This window comes from Chrysochloris asiatica, unplaced genomic scaffold, assembly GCF_000296735.1.
Source record: "Chrysochloris asiatica unplaced genomic scaffold, ChrAsi1.0 scaffold00125, whole genome shotgun sequence".
Classification (NCBI taxonomy): Eukaryota; Metazoa; Chordata; class Mammalia; order Afrosoricida; family Chrysochloridae; genus Chrysochloris; species Chrysochloris asiatica.
Genome location: NW_006408643.1, coordinates 3,604,666 through 3,616,107, shown reverse-complemented (window position 1 = coordinate 3,616,107; position 11,442 = coordinate 3,604,666). Strand labels below are relative to the sequence as shown.

The 11,442-nt window shown below is 52.9% G+C and overlaps 1 protein-coding gene across 1 annotated transcript in view; it reads right to left on the bottom strand.

The window, feature by feature from the left end:
• Nucleotides 1-4,421: 4,421 nt before the first annotated feature.
• The window catches only part of SAFB2 (scaffold attachment factor B2), a 36,237-nt gene continuing 29,216 nt past the window's right edge, over nucleotides 4,422-11,442 (bottom strand). Inside the window, exons 15-21 of the mRNA XM_006869026.1 lie at nucleotides 10,635-10,925; nucleotides 9,622-9,762; nucleotides 7,842-7,884; nucleotides 7,024-7,124; nucleotides 5,035-5,147; nucleotides 4,856-4,922; nucleotides 4,422-4,569 (exon numbers count right to left, since the gene is read on the bottom strand). Of these exons, the coding sequence (XP_006869088.1) occupies nucleotides 4,422-4,569; nucleotides 4,856-4,922; nucleotides 5,035-5,147; nucleotides 7,024-7,124; nucleotides 7,842-7,884; nucleotides 9,622-9,762; nucleotides 10,635-10,925 (904 nt within the window). The remainder of the gene's footprint in view (nucleotides 4,570-4,855; nucleotides 4,923-5,034; nucleotides 5,148-7,023; nucleotides 7,125-7,841; nucleotides 7,885-9,621; nucleotides 9,763-10,634; nucleotides 10,926-11,442) is intronic.

The window sequence follows — 11,442 nt, the reverse complement described above, 5'->3', positions numbered from 1 at the left end:
TCCTGAAGGTGGAAGGGATAAACTACATGGGGGCTATGGGGACAGTGGGGAATTGGCTCCCCCTACACACAAGCAACCACTACGCTACCAGAGTGGTTATACGAATCGGGCTGCGAGCCGCAAGGTCAGCAGTTCGAAACTATCAGCTGTTCCTCAGGAGAAAGATGAGGCTTTCTGCTCCCGTAAAGATTTACAGCCTCAGAAACCCTGTACCATGGCACATAACACCACCACCACCACACAAGCAAGGAAAGGTATGGAGAGAGGTATGAGAGTCGCCCTTGAACCCAGCAGGTCTGGGAGGTGGCTCATGTTTGCTGCTGAGAACTGGCCAAATCTGTCTCACACTCGCAGACTCTCAGCGCCTCCTCCTCTGGGCTTCTGCACAGTTTCCTCTTCCTGGAAATGCCCTTCCTTGTCTTTCCCCCTCCTCATTGCCCAGGTATGCGCCCCAGCCCCTGCCTCTGTCTTGCTTCCTGCTGGCCCCCAGCCCACAGGAAGTACCGGGAAAAGTACTTGCTTAATAGGTGAGTGTGTTAAATCAAGTTCAAGGCCAGGCTCTGGAGTCTGCATTTCCAACTTGCCTTGCTGAGTGGCTATTAGGGATTGAATTGGGTTTCCCCCTGAATTATGTGTAGTAAATCCTAACTGCTGTACCTGTGGATGGCAGTTCCTGAGAGGCACACACAATTAAGCACTGCACTATGAACCTATAGGTTGACAGTTCAAAGCCCTACCACTCGTCCGCCGGTTTGTCGCACTGTGGTGGCTTGTGTGTTTTTCTTGTCTGTCAGCATTATTTTGAACGCCAGCAGGGTCACCCATGGTCACAAGGGTCTGACTATTGTTCTACACACATGGGGTCATACCTGTGAATGTGATCCTATCTGGGAATAGGATTTTGTTATGTTCATGAGGGTGTATGCAGAGAAGGGTGCACCTGAAGCCAATCACTTCTGAATGATGAAAGGAGATTGGGCACCGAATTGAGGAAGGACAGAGGGGGCAGATTGATCCCACCAGATCTCCAAGGACCTGAGGAAGAGAAGCTGAAAAGGACAAGAACCTTCCCCCGACAGACGACACAGAGAGAGAAAGAGAGAGAGAGAGGGAGAGAGAGTTTTTTCCCAGAGCCAGCAGCCTGAACCCCAACTTCTAACCTCCTAGGAGAAAAATGTTTGCTAAAGCCACAACAGCACTAGAGAAGTATGACAATGACCTTGAATAAGTGGGCTCCTTGCTGCTCTGTGCCCCATTTTCCCAGCAAAAAGGCTAGGGCATTTTCTGGGCCAATTCTGCAATCTACTCTTGTGTGTCTTATGCCTGCATTTTGGTTTGCTGTGGCCAGAAGCATTAGTCCCTTTTATGAGCTTCCCCACGAAGCTGATTGGCAGCAGGTGGAGACAATCATGGTGGGACCAGACACCAGCATGCTATGGTAGCTCTGGGCACTCCACCACACGGTGTGTGCCAGTCAAGAGGCCAACCTGGGGCCTTATGTTTGAAAAATGGCTAATGGAACTTTGGAGTCCCCGGGTGGAGACAATGGTGACCTTGCTTAGCTGTTATCCAACACATTAGGGTTTCGAGCCCACCCAGAGCCTCAGAAGAAATGCCTTGTGATTGGCTTCTGAAAAAAGCCACGGAAAACCCTTAGAAGCAATGATTATCCTATTCTGACACTGAAGAGGCTGACATGAGTTAAAATCAACCCAGTGATACTGGACCAGAACCAGTGACTGGCATCTTGGTAAGGTAGATGCAGGCAAAGGGAAAGCCAAAAATAAAACCAGAACACCAAAAAGTGTCAGAACCACCCAAAGCGAAGAGAGAGCCTTCAGAGGAGTCTGAACTGGCCCACACCTGGATTCCAGACATGGAGCCTCCAGACTGCTAGAAAATCAATTTCTGCTGTTCAAAACACACCCTGTCTTGTGGCATTTGGTGATGGTTGGCCCAGGAGACTTAACAAAAGACACACAGCTGATGGAAGGAGCGGACATCTGAACCCACCCAGCATGCTGGCAGTCTGGTTCTTAGGCCTGTGAAGACACCAGGGACCTGTGGCCCGGGTGGGGTCCTCTCTTCCCCTGCCCCTTCCTTACCCCATCTGCATTAGACAGTGTGGTCACTGTGTTGTTTATTGCCCATTCAAAAAGCTTTTCTAGAGCCCACGCCTTGGAAATTATTTGACTAGAAAGAAGCTCATGTCTGCACTATCAGACTGGTAAGCGCCGGGGGCAGGCTGGGGAATTCCTGCAGAGAGAGAATTTAACCCAGAAGCTGTTTTGAAATGTAATGAAATCTTTATGAATACAAAATTTAGCAATTGACAGAGTTGACACATTTCTGAGGATGTGAAGACATTTAATAGTCATTAATTCTGATGGTGCGGTTGTCTGTTTTTGCATCTTTAGAGATTGTTTGTTTTTTTCTCCTCTCCTAATTCTTATAGACCCACTATGAAGCTCCGGAAGCGTAGTGGTTACGAATCGGGCTGCTAACCTCAGGATCAGCAGTTCAAAACTCCCAGCTGTTCCACGGAAGATGAAGCTTTCTGCTCCCATAGATTTACAGCCTTGGAAACCCTGTACAGGGTCGCTATGAGTCAGAACCAACTCCACAGCACATAAGCGCCCACCATGAAGCTTTAGCACAAGGCCTCGGTATGTCTGATTTTCCTGAAGCACTGACTATGCTAGGGAGTCCTGGTGTGGCACTGTGGATTAATGCACTAGACTGCAAAACCGTTTGAACTGCAAGGTTGGCAGTTCAAGCTCACCAGTCACTCCTCGGAAACCCTATATAGTGTCGCTATGGGTTGGACCTACTTGACGGCACTTAACAGCATGCTAGGTTAATTCTAAGCTTTTTTTTTGAAGTGTATAGCTAACTTAATCTTCATTTAAAATCCTAGGAGGTACCCCAGCAGTGCAAAGGCTAAGCGCATGGCTATCAATTGAAAGGTCAGCATTTCGAACCCACCAGCCACTCCATGGCAAAAAGATGCGGCAACTTCCATCCATCCGTAAGGGCTGATAGTCCTGGAAACCCTACCCTTATCGGATCGCTGAGTTGGAACCAACAGCAGAGGTTTTGTTCTGAGTGGAGGGCTAGGAGTGTCCATATCATCTTCGCCCTCCATGTGGAAGACCTGGGTTCGATTCCTGACCAAGTGCACCTTGGGTACAGTCACCTGCTGTCTAACAGAGGTTGGGGAATTGCTATGCTGCTGAACAGGCGTCTGTGGAGTTTCCAGAGAAGCTAGAAAGGCCTAGGGACCAACTACTGATGGAAACTTGGATCCCGACGTCTGACCACCACGATGGGGCTGCACAGGGCAGGCTGGTGTCATGTTCTGCTGTACAGCAGTGCTGAGGGCAGCAGATGATAATTAGAAAGCTTTTCTCACCCCAGGGGTACCTGGTGCCTCATGGGACTTGGCCAAGTTGAGACGTGGAAGAGGTAGCAGGAGCCACCGAACGCCCTCTAGGGGGAGCTTAGTGGTAACACAGGTGGAGAGCTCCCAGGTAGCCAGGTCGGCCGGATTTGAACAGTTGACCCACTGTCACTGAGCTGAGCCTGGCTTTTATTACCAGTTTCTTGACTTGCAGGGGGTACAGGTACGCCCCTTACACAGCATGGAGAGGGGATGGTGCCCCTCTACCTGTCCTTGAAAAGTGGCTCTGAAAGCCCCTGCCGGGAGATTCAGGAGGTAGTAGCTGATGGAGCTTGGCCCTACCAGTGAGAACACAGGGTTTTCTGGGAGACTGACAGCTGCTGGGGGACCTTCAGGGGACAGCCCTAGATACAGTGGGAGGTCAGGAAGGCTCCTGGGAGGTGGCACCATGGATAATTCTCACTGAAACAGACTCAGGCCGAGGGGAACTCTAGGAGACCAGGCCTATACCACACTGGGGCCCTCACCTGCCCAATTCATACCTTCCTTCAAGCCAGCAACCCTCCCCCATCACAGGAGGGATAGTTGGGCCTTTCTTCTGCACCTGCAGGGGCCTCCATTTATAACATCTACCTGTGTATGGGAAGCATCCATAAGCAGGGGACAAAGGCACCCACTCTAGAGGGCAGCTCTGGGAATTCCATGAGACAATGAGGTTAGATGTCAGGACTTGGGGGATGGGAATGGGGAACCAACCAGTGCAATACCAGACACACGAGCAAGTGCGAACCATAAACTTTTATTAATGGAAAATGGAATGCCTTGTTAACAGAAACCTGGTCTTAAAAACGGCAGAACAAGAACACATTACAAAAAAAAACAACAAACAGGAGGAAGTGAGTTCACATTGTATTGAGCTACACAACCTGGGGACAGAAGATTCTGTAAGTTCAAGGTGACCCTGGCTAACAGATCCAACACTGCTGCTGCCTACCTGGAGAGTTGAGGGAGCGGGTGGGGCCTAGTAGCGGCTGTGGGTAAAGTGGGGGTATGGGTGGGGGTGGGAGGCTCTGCTGCCCCGGTCCTGGCCGGCCAGTCCTCCACCTTCCAGTCCGCCCGCTGTTGCCCCGTGGCCCTGGGAATGTCCACCCTGTGCCAAGCCGCCTCGCCTAGGAACAAAGGCAGACGGTCCCCCGGTCAAGTGCTCTGCGTCTCTCAGCCACACTGCTCAGCGCTGACACGGCGGCCTCGAGCGCGCTGGGCGGTCTCCAGGTGGGACGTGCCATCATCACACATCATGTTCCGGGGGGCTGGAGAGTGCTAGTTGCCTATGTTGCAGAGAGCCTCTTTGGGTTTGTTTTCAAAACACTCAACCCGGCAAGTTGAACACACATGCAAAGGGGGAAAGGGTGGGCGCAGGGCAGAGCACGCTCACCCATGGGCTGCGCTCCTTACCCCGCCATTCCGCCCCTGCTCGCCAGGTGCCCTGGTCCCTCAGGGCTGGGCGGGCCTCTCTCACCACCTGGAAGAAAAAGAGGGAACCCTGAAGTCACCAGGAGGCTTGGCTGTTTGAAGTAGCCCCCCAGAAAGCACTGTGTTTGTCCGCACGGTCCACGGAGGGGGTCAGCAAGTACCTTGCCACTGTGCATGTTCTCGGCCAGCCGTGTCAGTGTCCACACCACCCTGCCAGGCGCGCTCCTGATGATCTTCCAGCCTCTGGCTGTGCTCTCCCCAGTCACGTCCACCCCTTTGGCCAGGAGAAACCAGACATAGGACTGTCCGGAGAGGCCTCCGGCTTGGATGGTCAGAAGGCTAAATCCCTCCCCATCATAGAGCAAGGGTTAGTAGCTCAATGAGACCTGCATTGGAGGGCTCAAGAGACCTTTCTCCAGAGAAGACGAACACACAGCCAACCATCACATGGAAATAGGACACATCAAGCAAGCCACACCCACTCATGGCGGCCCCAGGTGTCAGAAGCGATTCACACATTTCTTCAAGGATGCCTCCTACCTTCCTGTATCAGCTAAGCATATTCACTGTACCATCTAGGGACTCCCAGCGACTCCATGTGACAGAGCACAACTGTTCCACAGGGTTTCCTAAGCTGTCAACTTTACTGAGGTCTCATCTTCCAAGGGAAATGCAAATCAGAACTGCAATGAGATACCACCCTGTCCCCACTAGCAGGGTTCAAGTCCAAACACATACCAAGCACTGACAAGAATGCACAGAAACGGAAACCTCATACACTGCCAGGGGGTGGGGGTACAGACATGCAGCCTGGCAGGTCCTCAGATGGCTAAACCTGGAGCTATCATCCAGTCCAGCCAAGAGACAGGAGAGCACACATCCACACAGACACATCTACATGTGTGTTCAAAGAAGCCTGAGTCCGTAAGAGCCCCAAAGCAAAGACAACTGATTTAAGAATTAAAATAACACGGCATTTCCACACAAGGGGATGTGGATTAGACACACGATACGACTTTCCCCACAAACTTTCTGAACCCCCCTGGAAAAGGGAGCACTCCATCAGACGGGTCCTACAGGTGAACCTGGCACACGCTGCGTGGTCACTGAGTGAAGCGCCCACAATAGCCAAGTTGAGTCAGAAAGACATCAGTGGCTGCCTAGGCATGGTGGCTCCGGAGGATAAACACTGGACTGCAAACCACAAGGTTAGTGGTCCGAGCCCGCCAGTTGCTCCTTGGGCGAAAGATGAGGCTTTCTACTCCTGTACAGATGTCCAGCCTCAGAAACCCTACACAGGGTCACTCTGAGTCGGAACCAATTCGACAGCACTGAACAGTAACAAGGGCTGGAGGAGGCATTCCTAGTGGTGCAGTGGGTAAGGTCTGGGTGGCTGCCTGGAAGGTTAGCAGTTTGAGCCTCCCAGTAGCTCCTGTGAACAGCCTAGGACACCCCATGGAGCAGTGCTACTCTGTTACACAGGATGGGGGAGTCGGAATGGACCCAACAGCCCCCAGCAGGAACAACACTCTCAGGCGGGAAGACTGGAGCGTGACAGGTTTCTATTTGGGGTGAGGAAACCTTCCTAGAATTTAATGAAGGTAATGAATGGGTGATGGGTGAGTGGCCACAGGAACTGAACAGGGAGTGGAAGACCACAGGAGTAGCAAGCAGAGCTGGGGCCTGCTCCCAGCAGCCAAGGGCTGAGCTGAATGAGCAAGCACCGGAAATAGGCACCTTCTGCTGGGGGTGGGGGGAGGCCCACAGTCAGACCAAAGGCTGTCCAGTGCGTTCCACCGGGGCGTCCCTAACAAGCCCAGGGACACAGGCAGCTGAAGGCCACATGGCACCATGTTACATGAAGGCTACCTGGAAACCTTTAGAAGGATCTAGCCCAGTGTCCTCAACTTGGACAGCATGCTGGAACAAGGTAAGGGGAAGTGCTGCTAAAAACACCCCTCCCACTGTCCCAGAGGAGGGGTCATCTTCCTTCCACCCCAGTGAGTGTCAGGGGCCAGGGGAAGACACGTCACCAGCTCACCAGAGACCCAGAATGAAAGGACTGCCCCTCAGGGACTATATTCCATGAGACCTGGCCCCATGGGGAGGGCTGCCCTCTGCTTGAAAGGCCCCCATGGTGCCGCACAAACCTGGGTGTGGACGGCAGTGTCCGGCCTTCGCTCAGCCTCTTGCCCGGGCCGTAGCCGCCCCAGCTGGCTCGAGAGTCCCGGCCGTGGCGATCTGAGTAGTGCTAGAGACACAGGGGACAGTGGGGTGGGGGTGGGGGCAAGGCTTTGACTACTCCATCCTCTCCCCAAGCTTGTCATCCACCCTGGCGCCAACCTGTCTCCATGACAAACTAGAGGTTCAGAGAGCAGGGGAGGGGCAACCTGACGCCCAGAGGAAAAAGCAGACTGCCCCCTCCCTAGCCAGACCTGGACTCAGGGCCCCAACTAACCCAAACAGTAAGAGAGAACGGTGTGACCAATCAATCAAGGAGTAACTGCAAAAGCAGCTCTTCTGAAGCCCGTCCCAGGCTTTCTCGGGAGCACCCTCATGCCTCTTTCCCCAGAACCAATGCCCTCCCCACCCTGCTCCTAGACCACTGGCAGATGACCCAACTCAGGGCCCTAAAGAGAAGGAACCCCTAAATCTGGGCTGGACAAAGATGATCCCAACTACTCCCTAACTGGCTGTGAAGGTATCGTGGAGGGCTGGGGGTGATTCTGGAGCAGGGCCACAGGACCCAGGTTAAAAGGCACGTTTGACAAGGGAGAAGTCAAAAGACCCTGCAGTTCATACTGCACATAATGATGCAAAGATGACCCCCATTTACTTGACAGACACTTGGAAATCAGACAATAATCATCTATCTAGCTTTTAACCACAGTCAGAACCAAGCAGTCGGCCCGCCCGCCTGCCCTACAGCACGTCCCCAAGTCTGGGCTTGCGGTCAGCATCTACTCACCGGTCCAACTCGATCGCCCATCACTGACCTGGAACTCTCTCTTCTGCAAAAGTAACGCATCTTATTCAAACAGCAGTGACAAAGCGGTGGGACTTTTATGTCCAAACACAAGAGCTTCACATTCAGGACACTTACTCTACTTCAACATATAATTATTTAATTAGCCTGATAAAAACACCTCAGACTAGACTGTAAAACAACCCTAGGAATACACGGTTCCATGAGCTGCTCTCATTGCTGAACTAAGAAAACCAGTTGCCGTCAAGGAGACCTTCCTGAGAGCACGCTATCCAGGCTTGTGCTAATAAGGCCTTATCTCGGAGCCTCGGAACAGCAGTAAAGCTTGTGAAGCCACGCACCTCCCTTCACAATATCCCGAACCTGGCCAGGGCCTGCTACGCATGTGCGCACCTGACCTGGGAGAAAAGAGGGCTGATGTCAGCACCCCTTAACCTCGCACTCCCACACCAGGATGTTGAGTGTCTTCATTCAAACTGCGCCTCTAGTGAGGCCCTGCCTCATCTGAACCCCACCCTTGGAGGCGGACCTCCTTCTTACTAACGCTGCATTAAAGAGTAGGACACTCCAATTCCTGGTGCCTCCATGTGTGTCAGAGAAGTGCTACACACAGGTTTTCAGAAGATCGCCAGGCCTTTCTTCTGAGGTACCTCGGGGTGGACGAGAACTACCGACCTTCAGGTCAGTAGCCGAGTGCGCATCATTTGCATCACTCATGAATATTCCATAAAGTACACATGAAGAAGCTTCAAAACGCTGCTAGAAAACCAGAATTAAACGGGTGGAGAAAGTCCGGTCTGTGAAATCATTTGGTCTGACCCTGCCAAGGCAACTGCAGTTCCAGCCATCATGTGTTGTTACAAGCCACTGAATTGGTTCTAACTCAGTGACCCTATCCACCAACCTTGTGGTTCTCAGTCCAGAGTCATCACATGGCGTCGTGGTTTAGTGATGTTGAGTCAGTTCTGACTCACAGTGACCCTGTATAGGGTTTCCGAGCAGTAGCTGGTGAACCTGAATCGCCGACCTTGTGGTTCAAACCGACTACAGCCCAGTGCATTACCCCACAGCACCACACCAGGACTCCAAAACACCACATTGTTGTTGTTGTTATGTGCCGTGGAGTCGGTTCCAACTCATAGTGACCCCGTACAGGGTTTCCAAAGCTGTAAATCTTTGTTGTTAAATACCGTGGAGTCGATTCCGACTCTGCACACGGGTTTCCGAGGCTGTAAATCTTTACAGGAGCAGAAAGCCTCATCTTTCTTCCGCAGAACAGCTGGTAGTTTCAAACTGCTGACCCTGAGGTTAGCAGCCCAATTCGTAACCACTACGCTACCAGAGCTCCTTGAACACATTAGGGGTTAAGTTAATGAAACATTTGACCAAATAAACAGCAGGCTAGTTAGCTAGTTTTTAAAATCAATCATTTTGTATGGCCCAAGAATGATGTTATGACTTTTGACAGAGAAAAACCACACTGGCCCCAAACCCACCCTGACACCGGAGAGGCAGCCGACAGCCGACAATTGGGTCTTGTTCTGATGCATGCTCCTGGGTACCTTAACCTGACAGGGGCCCCCGGTGCTCTCACACAGAATGGCTCTGGGGAGCTTCCTGCTGAAGAAGCCAGGTATCCTGGCACTGACCACCACTGGCCATGAGTGCCAGGACCACCAGCAGCCCCACCTGATGGGGGATCTAAGTAAGCTGGAGTTTCAAAGAACCAACCCAGACCCATCTCTGTAAGCCAGCAGCTGACCTGTCGCCCATGTGGTCATGATACTGGCCCCGGTCACGGTGGTCAAAATCATGGAAGCGGTGTTCCGAGCGTGGGAAGTCCGACCGATACCTGTCCTCCAGCACTGCCCGCTTTGATTCTGGCCAGTAGGAGTCAGAGCGTCTGGAGAGGTTTTCATTCAAAGAGAAAAAAAAAATTCAGGTTCCATTTATGAGGAAGAATAGTTTCAGCAGGGTTGGAGGCGTGAAGGTCTGAGTATCACTTCACACGTCTTACAGGGCAAATCTCTAAACATTCTATCATTAGCACTTTGAATGGATGAATTAAGACTCCCAAACTGGCACGAGGCACACTGGAGCTGATGCCTGACAGTCCCAGGAGGATTCTGCTGTGCACTAATTGTACCAGAGCCCTGCGTGAGCTCAACTACAAACAGGATGGACCGGTGGACTCTTCCGGAGCAGGACTGGATTTGCCACATTGTTACCTTCCCCCACTTCTATGGGTACCAGAACCTTCCTCTGAGTTTTATTTTTTTTTAAGCAGATCAGACCAGGTCAGGACAGCAGCCAATTACAAGGAAACCAGTGAGACCAAAACTTGATGAGGCGGTCCACTTTTCCCGCCTCTGATGGGGTGCGGTGATCACTTTTCTCTCGCTTGTGACAGCGAGAGACATTCCAGTGTCCTCCTTTTGCAGGTTTGATGGTGTCTCCTTCCTGAGACACATGGGGTGGTCGTCCACTGAGTAGCTCCAAGGTACAAAAGGGAACTATTGAGGGGGCCTACCTTGGGTCTCTTCCTCTGAAAAGACCGCCAGGGCGGTCTCACCAATATACATGCCCTGTGGAGAGCTGTGCTCCAGCAGAAGCCCCGAGATGGGACCGGGAGACACAAGCCTAGGTGAGGCCAGCTCAAAGGACCTGTGTAGGTATCACGGTCAAGCCCATGAAGCTCATCCCACAATGGGTCACAGAACTACGCAGACGGCGGGGGTACCTCAAGGAACCACCTGGCCCCCCCAGCCTCCTTACCGGTCCACGTCATAGGGCCTCCGGAAGGCAGGGCGCCGCTCCTGCACATAACGCAGCTGCTCTTGCTCGTAGCGCAACTGCTCGCGTTCGCGGTGGATGCGCTCCTGCTCCTTCCTGCGCTCACGCTCCACACGTATGCGTTCCCTCTCCAGCCGCTCGCGCTCCCAGCGCTCCCGCTCCAGCCGCTGCCACTGGCACTCCAGTTGCATGCGCTCACGCTGGAAGCGGGCCTTCTCCTTCCGCTCGTGGAAGGCCTCCAGGCGCTGCTCGCGCTCCCGCTGCTCCCGCTCCCTGGGGGCAGAGAGGCCACGCTGAACCCCAGGCCCACAGCTCCTGGGGAGGTTGCCTTCCTACTAATACTAAGCAGCCAGGACCCCGCCCCCCCCACAGTACTTTCAAACAAGCAGGGAAGCCTGGTGACAATGCTGAGAGAAAGACAGGGAGGGAGAGGGAGAAGGGCCACCACTTTGGTCAAGACCCGGGAGGTCCAGCGGGAAGCCTCGGTGACAGAACAGAACTGTGCTCCAGAGGGCTTCGGAAGTAATCTCAAGGGTTTTCTTCCGACGTGTCTCTGGGTGGCCTCTTGAACTACCCACCCTCTTGCTAGCAATTGAGTGCATCAACTAGTTCGCACTTTGTGGGGACTCATAGGACTCAGTTCATAGGTACTGGGGGGAGGGGCACAAAGTAGCACATCATGGCCCAGATCCGCAGGGGCTTGACAAGCCCTGCTCTCAAGGTTGCTGTGCACTCAGAATAAACCCTCCAGAAGTGGTCGCTGGAGAGTGTGTGTGTGTGGTATGCTGTG